Source organism: Bufo gargarizans, chromosome 5 (genome assembly GCF_014858855.1).
Source record: "Bufo gargarizans isolate SCDJY-AF-19 chromosome 5, ASM1485885v1, whole genome shotgun sequence".
Taxonomy (NCBI): domain Eukaryota; kingdom Metazoa; phylum Chordata; class Amphibia; order Anura; family Bufonidae; genus Bufo; species Bufo gargarizans.
The window spans coordinates 32,146,176-32,173,075 of record NC_058084.1 but is presented as its reverse complement, the minus strand read 5'-3'; the positions used below and the strand labels follow the sequence as shown (position 1 = coordinate 32,173,075).

General features: G+C 43.0%; 1 protein-coding gene across 8 annotated transcripts in view; it reads right to left on the bottom strand.

The window, feature by feature from the left end:
• Positions 1–26,900, bottom strand: part of UBR5 (ubiquitin protein ligase E3 component n-recognin 5) — an 83,655-nt gene that overhangs the window by 11,541 nt on the left and 45,214 nt on the right. For 2 of the 8 annotated variants that reach the window (XM_044295848.1, XM_044295854.1), the window contains exons 21-53: positions 26,358–26,574; positions 26,109–26,235; positions 25,335–25,483; positions 24,586–24,681; positions 24,322–24,445; positions 22,706–22,803; positions 22,464–22,612; positions 21,667–21,758; positions 21,420–21,566; positions 18,228–18,346; positions 17,976–18,102; positions 16,267–16,396; positions 15,978–16,138; positions 15,409–15,648; positions 14,177–14,300; positions 13,363–13,474; positions 13,145–13,276; positions 12,815–13,072; positions 12,381–12,640; positions 12,091–12,302; positions 10,290–10,517; positions 8,706–8,779; positions 8,139–8,311; positions 6,537–6,650; positions 5,380–5,597; positions 5,081–5,201; positions 3,304–3,402; positions 2,982–3,225; positions 2,378–2,483; positions 2,150–2,294; positions 1,906–2,036; positions 1,577–1,813; positions 1,406–1,490 (exon numbers count right to left, since the gene is read on the bottom strand). In XM_044295848.1, coding sequence (XP_044151783.1) covers positions 1,406–1,490; positions 1,577–1,813; positions 1,906–2,036; positions 2,150–2,294; positions 2,378–2,483; positions 2,982–3,225; positions 3,304–3,402; positions 5,081–5,201; positions 5,380–5,597; positions 6,537–6,650; positions 8,139–8,311; positions 8,706–8,779; positions 10,290–10,517; positions 12,091–12,302; positions 12,381–12,640; positions 12,815–13,072; positions 13,145–13,276; positions 13,363–13,474; positions 14,177–14,300; positions 15,409–15,648; positions 15,978–16,138; positions 16,267–16,396; positions 17,976–18,102; positions 18,228–18,346; positions 21,420–21,566; positions 21,667–21,758; positions 22,464–22,612; positions 22,706–22,803; positions 24,322–24,445; positions 24,586–24,681; positions 25,335–25,483; positions 26,109–26,235; positions 26,358–26,574 — 5,049 coding nt within the window. The remainder of the gene's footprint in view (positions 1–1,405; positions 1,491–1,576; positions 1,814–1,905; positions 2,037–2,149; positions 2,295–2,377; positions 2,484–2,981; positions 3,226–3,303; positions 3,403–5,080; positions 5,202–5,379; positions 5,598–6,536; positions 6,651–8,138; positions 8,312–8,705; positions 8,780–10,289; positions 10,518–12,090; positions 12,303–12,380; positions 12,641–12,814; positions 13,073–13,144; positions 13,277–13,362; positions 13,475–14,176; positions 14,301–15,408; positions 15,649–15,977; positions 16,139–16,266; positions 16,397–17,975; positions 18,103–18,227; positions 18,347–21,419; positions 21,567–21,666; positions 21,759–22,463; positions 22,613–22,705; positions 22,804–24,321; positions 24,446–24,585; positions 24,682–25,334; positions 25,484–26,108; positions 26,236–26,357; positions 26,575–26,900) is intronic. The other 6 variants (XM_044295851.1, XM_044295855.1, XM_044295852.1 and 3 more) reach the window with 5 other exon arrangements.

Below are 26,900 nucleotides of genomic sequence, written 5' to 3'. Positions count from 1 at the left end.
GCAATAAAAACAACAAATGTATAACTGAACTGAAGGCTGAGGAAATCTGCCATGTGGAGCTAGCTCAGCTAAACTTGCCTGATCTATTGCATAAAAAGTATGCAAATGAGCAGTTCGGTGCACTGAGGGCGTGCCCAAGCCAATCTGTGCACCCTTGCTCCTCTCGTTTCCTTTGCCAGCCCATCCCTCTCCTTTTTGATTAACAGGACCAGGAGAGATGACTATGTAGGAACCTGGCCCTGTCAATCAGGAAGGAGAGGGCGCAATTTCAAGGGGTTGTCGGAGACGACTTAACATGTCACAAAAGCTCTGCAATAGCCTAAAATTAACAAAATCTTATGAGGTGCAGGTGTAAGGAATGCCACCACTGCGGCTCATCACGTTCATTACAATGCTGAAGGCAGCGGCTAACTGCAACGGTCTGGTGTCATATAACAGCACGTCACCATTACGATTCACAAACAAGCAGTGGCAGCAGTGCCAGACCAGCGCCACAGAGACCTGGACTGGAAAAAGCGGTGTGTAGAAAATGATATTTATTTTAGCCCAGCTAGTCAGAGAATTTAATTATCCTGGAAAACCCCATTAACAGTGAATTTCCTGATTACAGACTCCCTTCAAAGCTGGTTTCCACACAGCAATTTGGTGAAAACTTTACTTTGAGTTGTTTTAGCCAAAAACCCTGTGGCCAGATGTACAGTGAAATATTACATACAAGGCATTTAGTTTTTTGGGAGCATTTTTTAGGGGTCAGTGTGTTTTTCTTCCCACAGCATGCTCCGAGTACAGTGCTTTTTCATGCATTTTCCCCATAGGCTTCTCCACAAGACTCGAAAAACACCACAAAAATGACATGTCAACTTTATTTAGCAGGTCAGTACGATGACGGCGATATGTATATAGTTATTGTTTTACTACTTTTAAAAACATTATGCACTTTTTGATCATTTTTGGCACTGAGGATTTCTTTCTTAAACATTTTAATTTTTCTGATGCAGTGATACCAACTAGGTTTATTTTTTTTATTGTTTACTTTTAATAATAGAGTTCTTTTAATCTTTAATATTTTTTTCTATTAAAATCTTTATACAGAAGGACCCCAGCTGGCAAAGCAACTGATCACCAGAGGTGCTAAGTGGAGACTCTCCGTCCATCTAAACACGAAGATGCTGTGGTCACTATTGCCCAGGGTATCTGAGATGAAATGACCAGGATTGGAATTATTTCCAATCCTGGCAAAGTGTATGGCGCGACCTCAGCTCCTGAGCCCAATCCATAGCAACATACCAATGATGTACATGTAAGGTAAAAAAATAAAATACAACTGCCTAAATTACATAAGAAATGTCCACCTACTATTTATTTTTTTGCTTTACCAGGCTAGCGTACAAGATAATAAACTTACTTTTCTTCCCAGAAGAACTTTGATAACCTGTCTGCTTAATGTGATTGGACATAATTCGTTTTGCAGTAAACACAGGCCAAGGATCCTGAAAGATAATACACAGCATTATGAGGGATGGCCCATCTTATTGTATTGTCCATATATACTGAAATACTGATAATTTGCCATTACCTGCCAATATTTCGGAAGCAGTTTAACCGTGCTTCTGTGTTTTTGCCAGGCCTGGGGCTATAGAAGCCTCTTTTACCAGGCTGATAAAATAAGGGCGCATTGTCATCTCCATCATCTGTATCCGTCAGCTCCATATCAACCACACTGCGGCTAGAACCATGACGCTTCCGGTTTTCCTGCACCTTTTCAGATGAATCTAACAAGCCAAGGTCAAGAATACTGTCTGCTCCATTTTCCCTAGAGAAATAAAAGTTTATTTAATTATGCTGTTTGTTATAAGGGTCTGTTTTGTTAAGTCTATGCTTATTTGGCAGGCTGGTCTACTGTACCTTCCATGTGCGATTATTAGTTCCATAGCCTCATCCACCCTGGCTCTCAGAGAGTCCTCGCTGGCCAGCAGCAGTAGTAGCTGTGCAGGAGACAACTCTAGCAGCATACCAGTAATTTTACTTGCAAAGGCCTACAGAGAAATCGTTCCCATCAGTTTTTACACATCTTAAAATGTCCCATTTAGATCACAAAAAGGGTCATCCAAGTAGTACAAGAGGCACTTCTCATCTGAACTACCCTTACCGGCTGCATGGCTTGTACTCTTGGATATAGCCTCTCTCCAAGGGCCTGTCTATGAGCAGGTAATGGATCAGGGTCATCGCTGGGATTCCCTTCAGAGGCTGGCCTGAACGGTCTGGTATCAATAGACAGCTGTCTTCTGAAATCCCTAAAAATAAAAGGTATGTTAGCCCCCCAAAAAATAGAAATCAATAGTAGCGCTAAGTTAACCAGAACAACAAAAGTACAAACCTGTCTCTATCCCGACGAGAACCTGCTCGTAATCCGCTGCTGCGCCTCATGTCTCTCTCTCTTTCCCGATCTCTCTCTCCTCGATTTCTTAGCCTCTGCATTAAACCTTAAAAACATTACACATAAGTGTTAGCAAACGCGAACCAGATTCATAGGACTTAGAAATAAGTGACATATTGGGAGTAGTTGTTACAGGTAGAAAGTTATTGCTTTGAATGCAGTGATCATGAAGTTGATGAGAAGTTTATGGTCAGAGAAAGGTTATTAAAACCACTATATAAAGGCCATGTACATATTTAAAAACAAGGTTTTATAGTTGCTTTGCATCTAAAATGAAAATGTCTAAAATGCAAATAGTCAAAAATAGTTTGGGGTCTTACACCTTTACATCCATAGTGACTGACCTCGTGTAGTCCAATTCTGCAGTCATACTAGCTTCCATCAGTCCCATAGTTTTTATATACCTTTACAAAGTTAGCAATAAGCAGGGATCAGATGGATGACAATATCACTGCAGAGTCGGACTACATTGGAGCTGTAGACACAAACAGCAGATTAAAGTCATGCAGGCAACGACAAAGTTATAGCCATTGAATGCCCTTACTTGTATGCGTTCCTTTGTTGGCATTTTGGATACAGTCTAGACTAGGCAGCTTTTCATTGGATAGAAATGCTTGTGCAACAGCGGTATAGAAGCTTCGGGCAACTCCACTGCCTTCTCCTGGCTCATCTTTGAAGGTGACCTTCACTCTGTGGACCGCCATTGGTGTTGTGGCACATCTTCTCCCAAAATGATTGTTCAGCTGTCTCATGGTTTGCTGAATAAGGAGATCTCGATCCCTGTCAACCTACAGCCCATATAGAACAGCAGATATTACTTACCATACATATACATTATATATAACCGTACACAGACACGCTCATACCTCCAGTGTCAAGTCTCTAGACTGTTGATTTCTAAGCTTCTCCATCTCTCTTCTGAACTTAGACTCTTTCACTTCAAAACCTCCCAACTCTGTCAGAATCTGGTAAGAAAAAAAAATTATATGAGAAGAGCTCATTTCTGCAGATAACAGTAAAAGGCGATACTGATCCCTTCGCTTCCTATGGGTAAAGGCAAGCATTATACAGAGGTTTTTCCTAGCTCTCCTTGCAGACATGTAGATAGCAAGGAATCATTTGAAGAGAAATTTCCAAATTCTATTAAAATTTCTCAACACATCTTAATAGTGGTTGGTTATTTTTTTTCTAAACAGTTTTAACCCCACTGCATTGATAGATGGAAAAGATAACATGTTAGCTACCTGTGGCTTCCACTAGAGGGAGCAAAGAAGCTAACATTGAAGTCAATAAGAGAGCCCTGACCACTATAAAGACACATTAAACCATAAGTTTTTTGTTTGTTTTATAAACAGAAGCGAAATCAAGAAACTTTGTAATATATTTTATCAGAGAAAAATCCTTCCTACTCTTATCAGGCTCCTCTCCTGCATCTTTTCGCTTCACTATGGGTCCTACTAAACAGGCAGATAATTTTTCATTAACAAGTTGCAAGTGATTTAGCAATTCATTTATGTTGAAAAGGCATTCTATTATGGGAAATCACTAAATATTTTTTGCTATTTGCTCATTATTACAATCATTGCTTGTTACACTGCTAACGACTGGGGCTGCTGGTCTGTAAGTGATTTACTGTCTTAACTGCTGGATTCAGATGTAAACTGCTTAGCTCTGCTGTATGATGTCCTTCAATACTGCTGCCTCCGATAGCTACGTGATACCAGCTAGTCACCACCCACCAGCTCAGCAAACACTGAGAATTAGAGACAAAAATTGCAAAGGGGAAACTGGCTGAAAACAAACCTCAGATACAGGTCATGGCCAGAAAATGCTATTCCTCATGTACACCCACATAGCAGCATATTCGGAAAAAATAATTTACAGACTAAAATGGGGTTGTCCTGGATTTGACTATTCATATCCTATCTTCAGGATAGAGCATCAATATCTGATCCAACACCCCGAACCGCCACGCTCATCTATTTCAGGGTACCTCCAGTGCTGGTACAGCTTCATCCGCTGTGTGGTGAACAGGGCTGAATATTGCTGTGCTGCTCTAGTTTCTTCAAAAAGTGACAGCACTGCAGTAACCAGCTCTGTCCAGACCATGCTTTTCATAGCACACGACCGTTGTGTGGTTTGCAGTCCGCAAATTGCGGATCCGCAAAACACGGATGGGGTCCGTGTGCGTTCCGCCATTTGCAGAACGGCCCGGACAGCCATTGATATAACTGCCTACTCTTGTCCACAAAACAGACAAGAATAGGACAGGTTATATATTTTTTGCGGACCAGGATACGGAGCAACGAATGCGGACAGCACATGGAGTGCTGTCCGCATCTTTTGCAGTGCCATTGAAGTGAATAGGACCGCATCCAAGCCGCAAAAAAATGCGGACCAAAACAATGGTTGTGTGCATGAAGCCTTATGGTCAGTACAGGGTAGGGTCATGATTGGCCATGTGTGTATACAGAGGTTTTCTGACATGTCAAAGTTGCACCCAATTGTGTGCAGTGCTTGTTCTCGCTTCACCTACTGTGTCGGTGTTCACATGGTCACATGAAACTGAAGTAGCTTATACCACATCAGCTCAATAGGATCTTAAAATGAAAATGAACACACAATCTGTGGACGTCTACTTACAGAACCAGGCTCTGCTCCAACATCTTCCATGAACACTCGCCCAAAAAGTTCAAGGGATAGCCTCCATCTTCCCAACAGCATATCATGCGATATCACCATGCCCATGAAACTGCACTGTGGCCTGGTATTAGAGAACACAGATGCATAAAACAAGGTTAAAAAAAAAAAAAAAAAAAAAAAAAAAAAACACACCCAAGAGTAGATTTGCAGACACACATTACACTTAATAAAATAAGGTACTGCACTTAAATTCCAAACTTATGGACAAGTGAATATGTAGCATGGCAATTCAAGATTACCTGAATGATGTCAAAGGAGGACCCTCACTCTCAGTTAGACCAATTTCTGCCAATAAGGTGCTCTTCAACTGGGCTGCAAGATCATGTGCGGACGGTCCTGGCTTTGAGTTCTCCGTTTCCTCTGCAGATACATTTTCTTCTACGGTTTCCTTCTGCCGGTTCTGCATACTCATTACATTTTTCAAGTTAGCAGCATAGGACATCTTAGTTGGCAGAACCTGCAAGATGAGTAATAAACGTGGACAATTCCATTAGGCCCGTTACATAATGTAAACACAAAGCTAAGGATGATGTAAATTGGAAAATCTCGTGTATTTTCACATCTGTCCTGTCCTTTGGCTGCACATAAACTAAAGGCACCCAATAGACCCCACTGACTATAACGGGGTCTGTCAGGGTGTCTAGCATTTAACTGAGTATCGCAGCATTCTGGGTTATTTTGTCCAGGTTTTTTTTCCCCTGACAGAGCCTAACTTAAAGGGAACCTGTCACCGGGATTTTGGGTATAGAGCTGAGGACATGGGTAGCTAGATGGCCGCTAGCACATCCGCAATACCCAGTCCCCATAGCTCTGTGTGCTTTTATTGTGTAAAAAAAAAAAAAAAAAAGATTTGATACATATGCAAATTACCCTGAGACGAGTCCTGTCCCTGACTCATCTCAGGGACAGGACTCATCTCAGGTTAATTTGCATATGTATCAAATCGTTTTTTGTTTTTTTACACAATAAAAGCACACAGAGCTATGGGGACTGGGTATTGCGGATGTGCTAGTGGCCATCTAGCAACAAATGTCCTCAGCTCTATACCCAAAATCCTGGTGACAGGTTCCCTTTAATGGAACCTCAATGCAGATGTGAACGAAGCCAGAAATTGAAGATGAGAACCAGGGAGAGGGCACTAGGAACAGGAAAGGACTAAGTGCTAATTATATATTTTATCACATGAAAATCGCCCCAGACCTGTAAATTTAACTTTGAGAACTGCTACCATTATATTAGGAGGTTTTCTCCTCTTAAAAGTAGTCTTCAGAGGGTGAGATGATCAGGAAAAATCTTAAAATATTTAAAGTGAGCTTGGTTTATAGTACATAAAGCAGAGCACGTTTGCGGAGATGAATGCTGGATGTGCAGTGATGGCAGGCGCCTGTTCTCTTACCTCCAGGCAGTTTCTGTCTACTGTCACTTCTATCAAGCATTTTCCACTATTAGCTGAAGAGGAGTAGAGACCTTGACTTGGGCGGCCAAACAAGTCTTCTTTCCGTGCGTTGGGCTAAAAATAAAAATAGTCGCCATTAAATCTGGGATATTAACTCTTTAAGGACTGGGCCAAGTTCTGTTCTTGTGTTTTTCTCTTTTCCTGCATGCCTTCCAAGAGCCATAGCTGTCTTCATTTCCTGTTCACATAGCCATAGGAGGGCCTTTTTTTTGCAAGACAAGTTGTATTTTTTTAATGGCACCATTTAATCCACCATATCTTGTAGTGGAAAAAAATTCTTTGTGGGGTAAAACTGAAAAAACCATAATTCCGTCATGGTTTTTATTTTCTGAGGGGGTGAGGGAGGGATTTTACAGCATTCACTATGCTTTAAAAATGACAAGACCATATTCTGCAAACCCGTATGACAAAAGCGATACCAAAGTTATACCGTTTTTACTGTTTTATCACTTTGAAAATATATAACGTATTTTTCACTCCATAAGATGCTGTAATTATGTACTGTAGTGTTCAGTCGCCATAAGGGGCGTGAATATCCGATCCACTGATCGCTTGCAACATAGGCTGCAATAGAAGACTAGTGCAATCTAAGGCTACATGCACACGAACGTTGTTGGTTTCCATTTTTTATTTTTTTTTGCGGATAGGATGCGGACCTACTCATTTCAATGGGTCTGCAAAAACTGCGGACAGCACACAGTATGTCCGTTCCGTAGCCCCGCAAAAAAAATAAATAAAATAGAACGGTCATCCGTTTTCTTTTTTAGACCCGCAATTTGCGGACCGCAACACACATGCGGTGGTGTGCACGTAGACTAAGGGATTTTTACAGGCTGCCTGTCGAGCTATGCTTCAAGCAACCAATCTGGGCGCCGCGCCTGTGCCGCGGGAGCTCTTATTAGGTTTGGCATCCGAGGAGTTAAATGACCAGAATCGCTGTTATCTCCGATCCCCGTCATTGTGGTCAGGTGTTTGCTGTATTATAAAATCAGACAACCCCGTGTATGGAGAGGGCTCAGCTCATGAGCCTGCTCCATACATTCTCTTAAAACAAATGACTTACATGTACAGCATTGTGCATTTAAGGATTATTAGGTGTTAATTTATAATTTACAATGGATTTACAAAAGGTATTTTCTCTTTGTGCACAGATGCATTAAAGTAATATCAAAGAGCAACATAAATTAACTATATAGCATCAAGACTTCAAACACAAATTAGACGCGTGCCAATGGCTTATGTCTAACTAGAGAAGGCCGAAGGCTACAACTTCCCTCAACTGTGACCAAATCGAAGAGATACAGGACACAGTGACTACATGATTTACATGTGTTATTTTATGCTGGTTTTCCTGCAAGGTAACATGCGAGAAACATTAAACCACATCAGTTCTGTTCAGTCTAGTCAGGTACAAAAAGGTATATGCATGGCACCATAAGGTTACCTTACATAAGCACATCACTAAAAAAAACATAAAATGAATATACTTGCAGGCTACATTTACATAGCATCTGAAGTGTCCTTTCTCCGTATGCACATTACCTGTAAGAGATGTGGCTGGTCAGCTAGAGGAATAGCTTCTGCAAGGGGAACCTCAAAAGGATTTGGTGGAATGCAGCCAAGGAACGTCATTGAATCAGAACGGCGGAAAAATGGGTGATTCTGGCCAATTTCTGCAGGCAAAGTGTCATCATCCTTGTCATTCAATGTGGAACCTAAAACATACAAACTTCATTATGGACAATCAAATGGTGGAATGGGAAGGAAACATACGGCAAAGTCAGCGCGGTTAGTAATCTCTACTGTAATTTGTTACTGCTATGGCCGCATGGTGTGTTAGGTTATCGCTCGTTCTGAAACACTAAAGATGGAATTGCATTAAGATTAGTTCATTTCACGGATGGTATGACTTTCTGTTGACTTTCACACAGTAATTAACATATCCACTGAGTTGAATATATTCAGCATTATCCGTGGTGCATCCAATATTTACAGTGCAAATAAGCATGACACTGGGATCATGCAGGGTTCATCAAAACCCTAATACATAAAAAGGCCAAAACTGATAGAAATTGAAAGACATGAAAACAAAGTGTAATCTACACTAACTCTGATTGGTGTCGTCATCATTTTCATGCTCCGAGTCTTCATTGTCCAGTCCAAGTTCCATCAGTTCTCTTGTCCTAGAAAGACAAAAAGGTAAAATATAAGAGATTTTACAAGAAAAATCCACAACATAACTTGACAAACTCACAAACCCATGACTAGCTCCCAAGTGACTGCATATAATTAGATTTTTCCACTCATGGTAAAATCACAGTTTGGTTAAATGCATTGGGGGACACAGCACTGCGGGTGTATGCCCCACTGCCACTATGGGTGTTGGCTCCACTCAGGTGGGCTATACCCTCTCCATAGAAACTATGCTAACCAGTTGGTGTCCACAGCAGGAGAGACACAAACCAAATACAACCAGAAAGCAAACATGTCCTGAAGCTGGAAGAAAACCAAAAACAGCCCAGGGATAGGAAACAAAACTACAAGGGTGAGACCAGTGTCCCCCAATGCAATGAATGAGAAAGGCCTTTGAAGGCCCCTTTCACACGAGCGAGTTTTCCCACGCGGGTGAAATGCGCAACTCGAACGCATAGCACCCACACTGAATCCTGACCCATTCATTTTAATGGGTCTGTGTAACATGAGCGTTTTTTTCTCACGCATCAGTTTTGCGTTGCGTGAAAAACGTAGCATGTTCTATATTCTGCATTTTTCACACATCCCTGGCCCCATAGAAGTGAATGGTGCTTCAGTGAAAAACGCATCGCATCCGCAAGCCAGTGCGGATGCAATGCGCTTTTCACTGTTTGCTAAGAGATGTTGTTTGTAAACCTTCAGTTTATCACATGCATGAAAAACTCATCAAAACGCATTGCACTCGTGCGGAAAAGACTGAACGCAATCGCAGACAAAACTGACTGAACTTGCTTGCAAAATGGTGCGAGTTTCACTGAACGCATCCGGACCTAATCCGCTTGTGTGAATGAGGCCTAAGGTAAAGTACCAAAATAAATTTTCTTGTTAACGACATTGGTACCTCCTTTCTCGCTCGTTATCATTTGGGGACACAGGAAAGTGGGTATAGCTTGCTGCTGCCACTAGGAGGCGACGATCCAGTCCCCCAGCGAAAACTCAGTGAGAAAGATTTTACAGGTGAGTCCACAAAAATCTCATTTTTTTATATATTATTTTTATAACCTGACTAGCTGTAGATTTAATTTCTCACTCGTATCATTGAGGGACACAGGACCGTGGGTATAGCCGTTTGCTGCCACTAGGAGGCGACACTAGGCTGAAAACGGTTAGCTCCTCCTCTGCCGGCTATACCCCCTCCAGCCTGGAGAGAGCATATCAGTTTTTAGCTTAGTGTCGTAGGGGACAGACTTTTTTTTTTTTTTATCTACACCATGCCCATTTCCACACAGATTCTGGATGAGATTTGCTCATTGACTTTGCTGGAACCTGGAAAAGCTATACATTTTCTGCCCACATTTCCACACAAGAAAATCTGCAACGTATACGCCAGAGTGGGACGTACCCTAGAGATCCCCCAATTACAAACCAGAAGCATCCACAGCAAGTTAGAAATGTACTTTAGAATTTTAGTAGCATAATGTAGTTTGTCTCTCGAGGTACCTTTTTCGCTCCAGTTGTGGGGTGTCCAACGTTGTCTGCTGGTTCATTGCTTTAATCCAGTAAATAAGAGCTTGGAAAACATATGCCACGTGTTTCAGGGAACAAACGTCCAGAACAGGGAGAACGTCTGAGTGTTCATCATTGTGGGAGCGCATTAGTGATAGAGCGTAGTTCAGAAAGTCTCCACGTGCAGACATCCCTTGGCGAGCGCTGAGTAGAGTGGCTCTTCTAGAAACAAAGAATATCATTAGTTTCCAAGATGAGGCCAGTCTTACAAGTATTTATTCTGGACTACAAATCGGTTATGATCAACTCCTCCCTTTGGGTTCGGTCAATGGGAGAATTCCTCACTGGGTCTTACTGACAACTAGTCAAGAAAAAAGTCTAGGTGCAAAAAGCCATACGACTAGCTGATATCAGGAAGCAGCATTACAACATGAATAATGAAATCTATGGAATCAAGTGCTACTATTGGCTCTAAAACTAGCTAAACATGCAAACACACTGTGAGACCACTGGGCTAGTGATTAGCAATTACTTAAAGGGACACTGACAGGCCCAGTAACCATAATTAGCTGTACATATGCATGCACAGGTCTTCTAATGTGCATTAAAAACATAAGTATAACCCCTGTCCACCTTATAAATACAGTAAACTCATGTTTTATAACCTGAAGTAATCACTGTTCTTTCTGCCCAAGGGGCGGCGTTTCAGCTCCACTTGCGCCCAGCCAGCATCAGCCCAACCGCCGTTTTGAAGCGCCGCCCAGCTCATCAATATTCACTTCGCTGGGCGGCTTCTGCTGTCCCCGACCTTCCGAGATCCGGCGCATGCCCTATAGAAAGCTATGGGTGCCGGGCGCATGCGCAGAAACTGAAAGCGAGTCCGATGCCCATAGCTTTCTATTGGGCATGCGCCGGATCTCGGAAGGTCGGGGACAGCAGAAGCCGCCCAGCGAAGTGAATATTGATGAGCTGGGCGGCGCTTCAAAACGGCGGTTGGGCTGATGCTGGCTGGGCGCAAGTGGAGCTGAAACCCCGGCCCTTAGGCAGAAAGAACAGCGATTACTTCAGGTTATAAAACATGAGTTTATTGTATTCATAATGTGGACAGGGGTTAGACTTATATGTTTTTAATGCACAGTAGAAGACCTGTGCATGCATATGTACAGCTAATTATGGTTATTGGGCCTGTCAGTGTCCCTTTAAAGCTACTTTCATACTTGTGCTTTCCCTTTCCGCTATTGAGATCTGTCATAGGATCTCAATAGCAGAGGAAAATGCTTCAGTTTTCTTCCCATTCATTGTCAAAACTGAACTGAAAGAAACAATGCACTCAGTTTTGCTTAGTTGCATTCCCAGACACATAACCGCTGCAAGCAGCATTTTTCTGTCCGGCATGAGTTGCAGAACAAAACGGATCCGACATGATACACAATGTAAGTAAATGGTGCCAGTTTTTTCAGACACAAGAAAAAACTGATCCGCCCCCCATTGACTTACAATGGTTTTAGTGACAGATCGGTCATGGCCATTTTAGAGATAATACAACCGGATCCGTTCATAATGGATACGGCCAGTTGTATTATCTTGACAGATGCATTTTTGCTCATCCATGACTGATCCAGCAAAACAAAAACGCAGATGTGAAAGTAAACTTATTCCACAAGATTTCCTCCAACAAGTTCAACATCTTGAGCCCTTCTGTTTTTACATTTTAATTGACCTAAGAGAGTAACTGACTGTCAGCAAATGAGTGCAAAACTTTGGAAGGGTATATTGTGAGTCAAGTGTACATTACCTTCTACCCTCTAATGTCCTTAAACTGGCTTCTTCCCGTGCAGTCATCCTCTCCCTACGTGTGGGATTCTGGGATGCATGAAGAGGGTGGTTTGGATGACCAGGATCTCCAGCAGAGGACAACGCAGAACCATAACGAAGCTGTGCTTCAGTAGAGTCCATAATGCTGACCATCCAGTTCCAGGTTGGAATAAGCTTTTCTTCAACATAGTTCTAAAAATGAATTTAATCAAAGTTAAGTTATAGAAGATATTAAATATCAACGACAGTACATGATAGTTACAGAAGTACCTGCAGGTTAACGGCATCTTGGTAAGTCAGTTTTACAGCAGCAGGGATCTGGGAATACACCAGGTGGTTATACTTGGGGATTAAGCCCATTAAGTCGGATATTTGCCGAATTACGATGCTGTATGCCCTTGCTAGGCTGCTTGCAGATGTCAAGTAGCTGCTAGAGTTGCTCGCTTCAAGGGCGGCCGCTGCACTGGAACTTATATTCCCACTTCTTCGCAGGCTGGATGGCTCGATGTAAATGAGTGCTCCTGAGCTAGCTGCAGAATAAAATGAGATTTATGATCAATATACTAAAATACTAAAGGAATGTGGGACTGACCGCGATGGTGATCTGTGTAGCAATCAATATAATACTGAAGTAAATGTTACTAATACCACTAAACAGCCCCGCTTCCTTTTTACTAACATATATAAATTTGATTTGCACTTGCCTGCTGGGGTAGAGGTACTAGATGGGGCTGCATTGGGCGCCCGTTGATTTTGTGTGTTCCTCACAGCCCACTGCATGGAACGTGGAGCCTGTGCAGCACCATTTGCATGGGTGCTGTTTGTTGATCTCTCTAACGGCTCATCAATCATGAACGTCTCCTGATCAAGGTCATCACTTTGACTGCTACTGCTGTCCGAATCGCTGGAGTCATTAGACTGGGAGTCATCTTCAGAGAAGAACGCTGGTACACTGCTTGCACCTGCATGGATATAATGCATTATTATCACATTGCTTTGAACATTCAAAGAACATCTGGAGGATTATAACTTACCCGCTTCTGAACCAGCAGTTGCTGCTGTCACCACACTTCGGCGGCCACTGGCATTGTCCTGGTTACTGTGATTGCTTTCACTGTCACTTTCGGTCTCTGCAGCAGCAAGCAGATCCAACTCCATGTCACTCCCTGCGGCACAAGTTACAAATTACTCCTAAAGTACTTGGACTCTTCAATATAGTAGCTTTTGACATAATGTACACAGGATAAGTTACCATCCTCATCGTGTTCATCATGTTGTCCTTCAGCCTCTGCATTCTCCTCCCCATGTTCCTCTTGTTCATCATGGTGGTCTTCTTCACCAGCCACTCCCTCCACTACTTCCACCTGAAAAGAGGCCATAAGATTGATCAGTATAGAAGCCAGCAATGGCAGACTACATTCAGCAATTCAACTTCCTAAAAACTCCCAATTGTCATCCAAGTATCAGAGATTTTCTATTTTATTATTTAGGTGAAATGACAATGCAAATCCTAAAGGGGTTTTCCCTTCTCAACATTTGTGGCATATCGTTAGGATAGGCCACTAATGTCAGATTGGTGCAGGTCCTAACTATGGGACCCACTCATTACTCCAGGAAAAGGTCCCTGAAGTGAAGGGTGAACAGCCACGTACGCATGGCCGCCAAAATACCGCCTCAGTTATTTCCAGCAGGTATTTGCACGGCTTGTTCTTCATTCACGGTTATGGGACTTCTAAAAACAGTCAAAGGAAAGGATACAGTGTGCTCTCCTTCACTTCAGAGGCCCCATCCTGGAGATAGAAGCAGGGAACTCGGCCGATCAGCTGTTAGAAGAGGCCTTCCTCGGCCATGTGATGTCACGTTCATTTGTCACATGGCCTAGTTGCCACTCAGCTTTTTTTGAAGTGAATGGGGCTGAGCTGCAATAACAAGCATAGCCACTATACAATGTCTGAGGAGCGCAGCGGCTCCCTGAAACAGCTGATCGGCGTCTGATAGGTCATCATTAGCTACCACTGAATTACCCCTTTTAAAAAATAAAACATAAAAAAAAAAAAAAAAGTTACCTCTTCTACATCTGCAGAGACAATGTCATCCTGCTCTTCATCTCTGCTTCTCACAGGTTGTGACTGGCTGATCCTTCTCTGCTGAGGATTTCTAATAATGTATGACGACTGGGATTGATTAGAACTGCATGGGAGAAAGTAGGTAAATGTTTATCAAAGGGGTGTTCATGCACAGACTGACATTAACAGCAATAATTGGACAGCTTCAGACTGTGCAAGGATACCACATTCAAAAGTACTGCATGCAGGACGACTTCTCCTCCTCCTCCTCTCCCTGCCTAAAAAAAAACGGATCTCAGCCGGAAATAGTTTAAAAAGGATGACAACTGATGCAACAGGATCCTTTTTTTCTCTCTCCTCTTCTGACTGATCAGAAGAACGGAAAGCAAAACAGTGATGTGAACTCAGCCCTAACTAATATAATGTAAATTTTACATATTTACCATTCAGTAGTTATAAAAGTAGTTTTTCTTCCTCTGCTACCCACTGTGTTTCCTCCTCAATTACCATGGCATCGACCTGTAATTCCGAGCCTTTGCTAGGTCGAGCATGCTCAGTGTGTTGTTATCAATTCTCTAGCTAAATGTCTTGTGAGGCAAAGGGCGTGTCAGTGTCCTGCTGATTACTGAGTAGAGGGGGCATGACCGGGCTGTATATCAGGCAGCCAATCGGTAAACATCAACACTCACAGCAGGAAAGCTAGGTATTGTGGGCATTGTAGTTTTGTGAAGGAAGATCAGGCACCATGATACTCTTGGTGTGTTGCAGGCTCACACAGGAGCTAGACAAATGGATTGCAAGGTAAATTTAATTTCTGGTTATAGGTAGGGGTTTTGGTTGGGTCACAGCTTGCAGCCTTAATGCAGTTTTTCAAAAATTTAATTAATTTACCGGAATACCATAACACAGCCAAAAACCACACTGCAAAACTGCGGCAAATCAACATGCTGTTAATGACTGCATGGCAAACAAGCAGCCTAAGGCCTCGTTCACACTTCAGTGTTTGGTCAGTGATTTCCATCAGTGATATGTGAGCCAAAACCAGAAATGAAGCCTACACAGAGAGAAGGAATATTAGAAAAATGTTCACCTGTTCTGTGGTTTTTACCAACACTTGGTTTTGGCTCACAAACTACTGATGGAAATAACTGACCAAACACTGAAGTGTGAACGAGGCCTAACAGGAATGCCAGTGTGGGACATAAGAAGCAGAATCTGTGCTACATCCTCACTTGCTGGACTGATCAGATGATGGCCTTGGTGGAAGAGGTTCCACAGAGAAAAGCTCTTCACTTCCTTGCATGGCATCGATGCTTGTGCTGGCCAGTGTGAAGGGGGCAGTCGGACGTGCAATACCCATTCTGACAGGGACGATAAGGGACTCTGCAACATTACACAACTCCTCCACCGCATACGGAAGCAACGCCTGGAAAACTCTCTTACATTTGCCAATAGGTTGTGGAATGAAATTGCTGGAAAACAAAACAGAAGCAGTTAAGGACATTGATCCAAGAAAACCTATTCACCTAAACATCTCAGTAAGTACTTTCCCAAGGGTATAAATCTGAATAGCATGGTCTCCAGGACAAATAATGAAAGTAAATGAGGTTGCACTGCGACACAACAAATCCAGCAGGCTTGCATTTCTTTCGACTGATGTGAGTTGCAACACGACCCCGTTCATTTCATTGGGTGAAGTACAGGCCGCACTACACAGCCATATTCACCTTGAAGACCTATCCTAAGAAAATGTAAAAGAACCCACTTTCTGCACAAACAATACAAAGAGCGGAAGACTTACTTTTTCTTTTTGGAGGAAGCCATTTCAACACTGAGAATAACAAAGACGCGAGCGACAGAACGCAGAAACCGCATTGTGACAGCTACAGCCTCCTCTCTACGCCCTGGGGTGTATTTGTTCTGTAGCTCTTTCACAAGCGTTCCAAGCAATGTGTCCAAAAGCTTAACATAAAAAATAAAAATAAAAAGGACAAGTTATAACTTTCTGGAGTCATGTAGTCTGCAACAAAGTGTGTGATGCCCCCCACGTTGGCTGGTAAATCCATACAGCAATTTGTCCCGACACTTACCAAGATGTCTGCTGTACATTTGACAATAAGACAGTGAGTGAAACAGTCCAGGCGGATGGTACCACTTTGCTGATTTAGATAAACTTGCTCCTCCGGGAGAAGGTGACCGATTCGACTGCTTGCACTAAGACTTGATGAAAGAGATTGTATATTAACCCCTTGAGGACATGACGTTTTTCCATTTTTGCTTACTCCAGGTATTCCCAGACCCATAACTTTATTTTTCTGTTCACATAAACGTTTGCAGTCTTAATTTTTGTGGGACAAGTTGTACTTTCTAATGACACCATTAATTATTGCATGCAATGTAGTGGGAAGCTGGAAAAAATTTCTAAATGGGGTGCACCGTTATTTTTTTATAGTTTATTTTGAATATGGAGAGGGGAGCAATTTTAAGTTTTGTATATTTTTTTTTTTTTTAAGTCCCCTTAGCCACTTAGTGACCACCCATACGTGTTTTTACAGCGGTTGCTGTTTAACACTTTACATGCCGCAGGCAATGGTGCCCGCCGCATGTAAAGTGCTGACAGAAGAAGCAGATGCATGCTGCGGTTTTATCTTTTGCCTGATCAGTCAAAAAGACTGAACTGAAGACATCCTGAACAGATTGCTCTCCATTCAGAATGCATGGGGATATGCCTGATCAGTTATTTTCCGGTATAGAGCCACTAGGACGGAACTCTATGTCGGAAAAGAAAAACGCTAGTGTGAAAGTACCCTAATTGGTTAAAAAAAAAAAGGGGGGGGGGTGAATTACGCTAGGAAAAACGATGTATTTGGTATCACTAATCGTAGTGACCTAGAGAATAAAGATATATATACACCGAAAAATGAACGTAAAAACGCAGTGGCAGTATTGCTGTTTTCCCCATCTCCCTCCCAGAAAGAGTTAATAAAAGTTCATCAGAAAGTTGTGTGTACCCCAAAATGGCGCCAATAAAAACTACAACTTGTCCCACAAAAAACAAGCCCTCAAAGCTATATAGACTGAAAAATAAAAAAGTTATAGCTCTTGGAACGAGACTATGAAAAAAAGGGAAGAAAAACGCTTGGTCAGTAAGGCCCAAAACAGGCTGGGGACTTGAACATGCAACCGCTTCTCCCATAGACAATGAATTACAATTGCAGTCTATGGGAGACCCATTTGCAGGGCTCCACTGGAACCATTGCTGGGGTAGTCTCTGGTTCTTCAGAGGGACTGAGGCTATGCTACCACAATAAACTAACCGCTCCGCCCTATTTCAGGAAAGCCACCTTAGATGTCATTGTCACAAGTGACAACAGCATCTGAGGGGCTAAATGTCTGACCGTCATTACTGCCAAAGACATTAGGGCAGAGTCTGTTGTGTGAAACAGCAGCCAACTGGTGGCTATGGCGCCTGCTCCAGATGCCACCTTTGAAGAGACAACGTGTGCCATACATGTTTAGCACTTGTGATCAAGGACTTTACAAATCTTCACAATGAAAGGTGTTGATCAGAATAAAGGGCGCACAGACTTGTTGGGAGGGGCATTGGGGAATCCTTTGCTCAGGACCTCGAATCCTCCATTAGCTGATGTATCTCCCATTCTGGTGACTTCATTTAAATGGATGTCATGGTCAACTGCAGTGATCATTGATCGTACATAGTGGTTTCTTTATGGAGAAAGGAGTGTCCAATTTGATGGCCACTTTAATATGCCTTACATTAAAAAGTTAAATAACTCACGGGTCTTTGTTTTCTTGAGAGCCAAACATGATCATGGATTTAAGTGCATTCCAGTCTTGTAAGACACGTTCTAGTGCAAGTTGTGCAAATCTTGGGGGCTCCAAGTCATGGTCGGGCATGTCAGAATCTGTCAAACATTTAATAGCAATCAGATCATTTCCAGACCAAAACATGAATCAACTACACATTCAAACAGACCGTATACTGGAAGATCCATATAATACATATATATTATTTACAACAAAAGCTAACCTTCGGGATTGGCTGCTTTGCGGTTCCTGTCTTCACGGATGCGGGGTGGCCTGTACTGGCAGTGCTCAACTGTCTGTCTGGCAACAGTCTGCACCAGGAAGAGAAGTAGGTGCTCCCCTCTGAAACAATACAGGACATCAATAGCTGAACATTAGGCCACATTAACTGATCCAGTCTAATATTTACACAGCGTAAACCAGAGGTAAGCAACCTCCAACAAACCAGCTGAGCCAGTGTGCATGCTAGGACTTGGTTTCAGAGGTTGCTGAAAAAACCTAGACCAAGGGTAGGCAAACTCCAACTCCTAGAATGCATACTTGCTCTGCTCTTGTAAGAACTCACAAAAATAATAATGAATGGAGCGTGCTGGGAATAGTAGTTTCACAACAACTGGAGTGAAGAAGGCTGGTGTTCCCTGACGTACACCATGCAATCTAAAGATGTGCCAGATGTTTTACAGTGGTTCACACTGTATGATAAAACAGCAGAAGGAGAAGCCACAAGAAGATATCAAAAGGGAAAGAAAACGTCAGATGGGTCATAACCATGAACGGTGGGATCCATTCTAAAAAACAGCAAAACTACTGGAAGGTGTATGCAATAAGGGTGTAGTTTCACCAGATATAGCGTCTGGTATGAGAATAAGATTCCATCTATACAATGGAGTAGTGTGACTGGATTAAGAAACCACTGCAAAGTCATGACAGCAGTAGACCCAGTACCCTGCATATGTAAAAGGGAAGGTTTACAGTTATGACAGACAGGTTGTCCGGCAGGAGCCAAATAACGTACCGTGCTTTGCGATTGCAAAGGTTAAGAAATAATCAAATTCAGCGCAACAAGGCACTTTTACGGTCTACGGATGAGAGCTCAGAAACAGTATACCGATTGCTTCGGGCATCAGCGACAGCACGAAGACTCTGCCTATAAAAGGTGTAATGCTGTCAGATGCAATCAAGAGGTGCATATGCTCGATGGATATGACCTATATCAACTAGGCAACATTGAAGAGGAAACTATTTACCCAGCGAACGTCAGAGCCAAGTAGGCTCGTCACAAAAGCCATTTATCCCACCGTGGAAACGGAGTAATACCGCCATCTGGAACACATCATTGTGTGGGCAGAACCACAGCAATCGATAGCGCAAGTAGTCCATCTCTGGAAGGGGGAGATGAAGCTGCCTGAGATGCATCAGAACTGCTGAAGCTTGCAGAGATCGATACAGAGCAAAAGTGCAATCACCTTGCCAGATGAGGGGAGTAATGCTGCAGTCTGGAGCACAATAAATGGTGTAGAATGTGGCTGTTGTGTGATAGTACAGAGCAGGCTTGTTACTGAGGGAATCCAGCAATGGTACAATTACTCAACACAGAAAAGGGAGAATGTGGCTGCCCGGATCCCTTCGGAACTGGAGAGACTCGGCAAGAGCAGTGATGAGCTTTAGTGCAAATACTCTGCCATCAAAGGGGATAATGCTGATGCCTGGCGCATGCCAGTACTAAATGAGGTTGTCAGACATGGCATCTAGTGATCTGCAATTACTCTCCCCATTCACGGTGGTAACGCTGTTGTCTGGTGCACTGGCAAACTACATGGGTCAGATAAGTGTGGCGGCTAGAGACAGCACAATTACTCCACCAATAAAAGGAGTAATGCTGATACCTGGTGCACGCCACCCAGTACCAAGTAGATCTGTCAGCCAGACATGGTATCTACCGAGGACGCAATTACTCTGCCCATAAGTAGGGGCAATGAGGCTGTATGGTGCACCCGTACTGAAGGGGTTAATACTAAAGTCTAGTGCCCGGCACTGCTGAATAGGCTTATCAAATACAGAGGCCAGTGAAAATGAAATACTCCCATCTGTTGGATGGGAACGGTGATTGCCCAATGCATATCAAAGCAGCATAAGCTTAATGGTCTGCCATATCAAGCGATGGCGCCAATAACCCCCCAGGCACCGACTGCGCTGGGTTGTTGGACACTTATATTACATGTAGCAAAAGTGTAATAAATCCGCCAGGCCAATACAAATTGAAAAGTGTCTGACAGAAGTTTACAGCAGCTGTGGCCCGGGGAGGGGGGCGGAGGTTCGGTGTCTGCTAGGGCAGGTCTTACCCGATCTAGACTGGATCGCTCAAGAGCTACACACTAATGCCGGGAAGCATGCTGTGTGGCGCTGGGATCCTTAGCAGTGGAAAGGTTTAGAGGGGTGGGAGCAAAATGATGACAGATGCCAAGCAGCTGGAAGATGGTGAGTGCCAAAGCCAGAGGGGCAGGAGGAGCAGTAGGATGAAGCAATCGGGGAGGTGGGAAGACTCTGCCCGAAAGTCCTGCCCTTAAAAAGAGCAAGGTGCTGCTGCCTGAGCCATGGAGCAGTGAAGATAATGTCCAGCACGTAGAGCTGGCTGGCTTATATAGACTCCTCCGATGGAGAAAAAGAACAATCAGGGTTGGTGCACTCTGCTAAACATATTGGACACTTGTCTAAGTGTACACCACCAATTGGTTGGCTCACTTCATGCCAAAATCTTCCCAGTAAGTCACATTCCTTTTCTTTCACCCCTGTCTAGAAAGGCACAACAAGCATCTACAACATCATAAAAGTAATTACATGACAACTAAGCACAATGAAACCAATCAACTATCTAAATAATGACCAACACCTTTTAAAATAGAAAGCGGAGTAATCTCTGCAAAGGCACTAAAGAGAATGACAGCAGGAAACTCCAAATGCAGGAGAAATGATTCTACTCCTAACAGGAATGATAAAACTCCAACCCATTTGCAAACATTTTAAATGTAATTATATATTGATAGTCTATCCTCAGGATAGGTCATCAATATTAGATCAGTGGGGGTCCCACTTCCAGCGCTCCCACCGATAAGATGTTTTGGAAAGCAGGAGAATCTATACGGAGATCAGAAGGATCCAGTCACCATGTAGTTCCTGGCACACTGCAGCTCAGCTCCCATGTACTTGACCAGAAGCGGAGCTGCAGCGCCCTGGCATGCCCACTACACAGTGAACTGAACCTCATGCATTCATCCCATTAATCGGCACAGATTGGTATTCAAAAGGGATATTCAATATAGAAGACAAATTTAGAGGTCTACTATCCAAGTATTAGAAATTAGATACGTTCTTAAAACAAAAATTCAGGCTATGGGGACAGGACCCTAATAATTACCTGCTATTTGGCATTGTGACTAGATTAGTGATGGTCAGCAGTCTGTAAAGCAGGTCAAGACGAGCAGACTTTTGGCCAGCAATTAATGTTTTACATTTGCACTTCTCCCAGCAATCACAATAGGCTGTTGGTGAAGTTCGCTTCAGCCTAAAAATCAAGCAGAGACGTATTTTTAACATTTAGATCAGACACTGTACATTCCTAGTCACGAAATCATGAAAAGAAGAGGACAGGACAAAAATCTTACTTGCAGTCGTGTCCTTTATGGCAGACCCTCGCACACTCTGTACAACAGCACAGAGATTCCAATAGGCCACATGTTCGGCATTCAAATATGTCCTGCAAACAGAGATCAAATCAGAAATGTACTAATCTGTAGATTCACAATGACTATATGATTAATGACGAGCGGGATCTGCAGCATAGAGGCTCAGTTCTCTCTGCACCTGCCACAACCTTTACACTTTCAATGACTTTAGGAGAAGTAAGGGCCGGGCATGATCACGTTTACATTACATTTAAAGTGCAGAGGGCACGGAAGCTGCAGAGAGCGCGGGGTCTCTAGGTGTAACGGAAACGCCCCCGTTGCTCCTAGAGGCTCATATGCACATATTTAAACATAATTTTTCTCAGTAATGCAGGCACATATGAACATGGGATCAACACAGATGCCTTCAGCTACCAAGCGCACATGGCACGGGTCAGCCAGTTTTATAGGTACAAATCTGCTCTTTAAAACTAAGGTTACACCCATTAATGGGGTTCTTCCGGGATGCTTTAAAATGGCTGCAAACAACCCATCCGAGAAAGTGTATAGACAGATTGCTCCCAGAGGCCAAGCTGAGAGTAAGGGATCTCATCTCATTACACTCTGCCCCGTACAGTACAGAGGTGAGTGACTATCGTCTCACAGCTTCATCACATCTTACAACATGGCTGCAGTTACAATTGCTTGCAAATCCTACGATCTATGAGGCAACCAAATCTGCTATGAAGCCCTAGCCACAAACTAAGCAAAACAAGCACAAGAAAGTGTATTTGTACCTGGTTGATGTGCTCCGCTCCAGTCCACGTAAAGCTGCATGTGTCGTTACAGCAAAGAACATACAAGGGAGAATCATCTGCGTTGGTTCCGGGTGGGCAAATCATTGCCTTGAAAACATCCTCTTCTTTCTCGTTTGCATTAGCTTCAGCTAAAATAAGCATTTATTACATGATCAGCAGAAGTACTTCGGTGTTAAACACATTATCCCCTCCATACATTCCTCAGGCACCCATTATCAAACCTTTGGCAATTTTCTGTGCCGTTTCCAGAATGGTTATTGCAGCCGGATAAGCTCTTCCACTAACCGCAGACATGAAAGGAGTCATACCCCTAGCGTCCCTGAGAAAAAGCACACACAAAAGTATGGAACAGTACACAAACAAAAAAACAAAGAAAAACAAAAAACACTTACTTTTTTTAAAAGTACATATTTCAATATCATAAAAGTGTACATCTAATTATAAAATCAACTTTACATGAATAAAGAGCATTGGCGAGTATAATAAAATTCGGTAATACATATAATATAAAAATGCCTCTGTCTGCTTTAAATCAGGCTGCTTTGCTCTTTCCTACTTGTAATATTGAAGGCTATGGAGAGAGGAGGGGGAATGAGGAGCTGGATGAGACGCACACAAACTGCTGTTTCTTAGCTCTGCTACAGTTGGGGCTCTTTCACACGAGCGTGTGCAATGCGGGAATTACGCTCCATGTGATTCCCTGTTCTGGACACTGCTGGTCTTGCAGGAGTGCGCAGCATTATACCGATTTATAATGTTATATGCCGCTGCATGACCTTACCAATACAAAATCATACTGACATAAAGCGGTCACTATGATTCTGTAGGAAGAAAGGTCGTCCAGAGGCACAGCATTATAAATCAGTATAATGCCACGCCGCTCCTGCCAGACAAGTAGTGTCCACTTCACATGCTTGTATGAAACAGTCCTTATGGTAGGTTCACACCTCCATGTAACTGATCCAGCAGCCAGAGTTCACCAGATCCAGCCTAGCTGAATACAGACTGTCACCTCCGGGCCCTATTAACAATAATGGTATCTGGCTGGGTTTCGAACAGACAAAAAACCACTGGAGTAGTTTTCAATCTTCATTTATGGCTGTTTCTAGGTGTAAATGTTGGCAAATCTGCTGACCGCCCACCCCAGCCCCCACAACTCCCTACAGGCAAAGATAGCTTAAAAAAGCCTGTGCAAAAACATTGTTGCATGGGCCTTTAAAAAGTCGCCACAAGCCATATCTACTTTGACAGTTACAGAGAGGACGGGCCCCCAAATACCACGCACCCCCTGTAGACAAATGCGGTGCTGTTAAAAAAAAAAAAAGTTTTTTTTAACAAGAGCAGCCTTGATTCTTTTTTTAAAATCAGATATTTTTTATTAATAGGTTTTTAAAGAGAAACAAAAACCCAGATACAAATAGTACCAAATCCCCACCCTCCCTCTCAGCCTTGATTTTCTAACGTACAACCTCTTTACAGGATTAGAAATTAAAAAAAAATATAATATAAAAACACATTGCATATCATTTTAAGGCCTCATTCACAGTGACCGTTTTTTCAAATTGCACGGAGACCCATTCTTTTCTACGGGGCCACCAAAAATGCAGACAGCACACAGGTGTTATCCACATGCTGTCCACATCCGTGCCGCAAATTATAGAACATGTCCTATTCTTGTCCGTTTTGCAGACAATAGGCATTTTGATAAAGAGGCATTTTGATAAAGGGGCAAGTGGAAAGTGCCAGGATCCGCGGTTTGTGGACAGCAAAAATGACAGGGCCATGTGAATGTAGCCAAAGAGTTGGAAAACTCCTTTAGAAGGAGCAGTGGACGTACTTGGCAGAAAGGAGGTCTCTGAGGTAGGGCTGCAAAACGACGCTATCACACAGTAATTTCAGGATAAAATGAGCATTCGCTTTTCGATCTTTAGACTCTACCACTGAAGGTTCTGAAGAGGGACCTAAAAGAGTTAAGGGGTTAAATATAAAAAAAATAAAAGAAACAAAGCAATTACAAAACCCAGGCTAAACTGCAATAGCTTAATACTGTTTCATGGAACATTAGGTATAAAGCTTATATCAAGAGGAAAAGCAGTTTCACCTGGAATGGTTGATGTACTAGGCCCTTGACCAGTGCCAGTGGATGTTGTAGTAAGGGATCCTACTGCAGGGGCCAGGATAAAATCTATGTCACCATCTTTCAGAAAGAAGAACAGCATGATGTTTACCAACACGCAAAAAAAAAAAAAAAAAAAAAAAAAAAAAAAAAAAAAGTTTACGTAATTTACTCTCTCAAAAACACAAATGCAATCGCACTCTGCAACCAGCACTCTGCCCTGCCTTTATGCGGGATGTTGAAAAAGGCATTGGTGTACATTTTGGCCAAAGCGTAATAAGCCACTCACCACGTCAAGGTCGCCTTCATGAGTGGTCCCTAACACTAGTTCCTTCCTGTTATGGGCCATGACAGCCACACATAGTCCAGGGAGCGCAGGTACAGCATGCACGCCAAGCACACTCTGCTTTTAACCCCGTCCGGTGCCATTACAGCCTTCATCGGATCCAGGGATGCAAATACCAACATGCATGCTGAGCCCACTATATACTTCTCCTGGAGCCAAATGGCTACTGGTAGGTGCTATATAAGCAGACTCCGTTTACTCTCTATTTCCGGACACCGAATCTGACCCTAGAAATGAACACCCGCTGCATACAGTTACATGAGGAAGTAACTTCGCTTAACTTATTAAACCATTCTATTTCACCTGCAATTCTATTAGTCTCATATTTTTCATGCATTACTCATCTAGGGAAAGCTGTAGCATGTATGGCACATATAACGTTACTCACCTGGATCCATAGCCGGTGGTTCTGGTACCCAGCTCGGAGGAGCTATAGGAGGAGAAACAGGATCTTGATGATCACTTGAAGCTCCTGCTTCATGTCTTCCCAAACCAGCTGCTCGAAGAGATCGCCTCATCATCTCCCTTAGTCTTAAACTGAATACAAACACATAATTTACATTAAAAAGGAAAACAAAAAAACTTTTACTGGTATGTGCTCTAGATAAACCACACTTAAGGGTTGTCCCATGAAGACAATTCATCCCCTATCCACAGGATAGGGGATATGAGTGTGATTGGTGGGGTCTGATCACTAGAATGGGGACCCATGCTCCTCGGTTCAATAGTGCAAAAACAGCAGCAGATACGCATGCGTGTCCGCGCTCCACTGAAGTCTATGAGTCTGTCAGAAACAGCCAAGTACAAGCACTCCGCTATCTCTTGCAGCCCCATGAAGTTGAATGCAACTTGCATGCGTGACCGCCACGCTATTCAAATGGGGGAGCACAACCCCCCGTGATCAGCAGGGGCCCCATCAGTTAAATTTCCGTCAGACACTTATCCATAGAAAAGGGGTAAGTTGTCTAAATGGGAAAACCCCATAGGATTGGGATTGACCACTTAAAAAGAATCCAGCCAAATGGGCAGGCAGGTCCATGCTGTGCCAGCATCATCTCACATGTACCTTTGAGCTCATCTGAGCTGCTTGTCACAAGGCTTTGGCTGCCCATCGCCTGGCTATTGGACATAACCCCTTTCACATTAAGTAGAAAAGGTTTACCTTCGGCTGCTGGAGGATCCAGCCCGATTTCCAGGCCCATTGCTAGACACCACAGAGATTGCATTGGCGATGGCTTCAACGGCAGATAGTCTCTCAGCGAACGTATTCCTTTCAGAGCGCTCTGCTTCTGAAACAATGAGAATAATCATTTGTATTCTTAACACTCACCACTCATATCAGAACATTAAAGGCTGATTCTTATAGAAGGTAAAGGCTAATCCTTAAAAAGTAAAAAGGTTATGACATTACCCTTACCCTCCTCCTCCTTAGTCTCCTTGTTGCTGGTAGGAAAGCACACAGAGACGCAAGCGTGCAAGATGTTCCGGTTGCCATCACATCGGTGGCTGAGAAACGTCTGCAGCATCTGGGTGTTTTGATCCAGGACGACTCCCTGTTCCAGGTTCATCAGATACTGCCTGCAGGCATCGTAATCACAGCGCAGGATGTGCTGCATCAAGGTTTGTTTCTAAAGGGAAACAAGATTTTAGAACCCAGCAGGGGCTACTGAAACACAAAGCTGTGTGGGATCAGGACAGCGATTTACAAACAAACAGTCATGTCTGTCCAGATTATACTATGCCAAAACAACAAAACAAGTAGTATCTAGGAAGAGATGAAGAAAAACAGACTTGTTTCTGTGACTGATGAAGCTAAGAGATGCTAACCATGAATGGCACCATACATCTTAGATGGCCGTTAACTATTCTTTCCGACCCCCATATTCTTAAGTGTATGCATTTTTTATCTTCAAGGAGGACCTGTCCCCTCTCCTTACAGGTCTGTTTTAGTTGC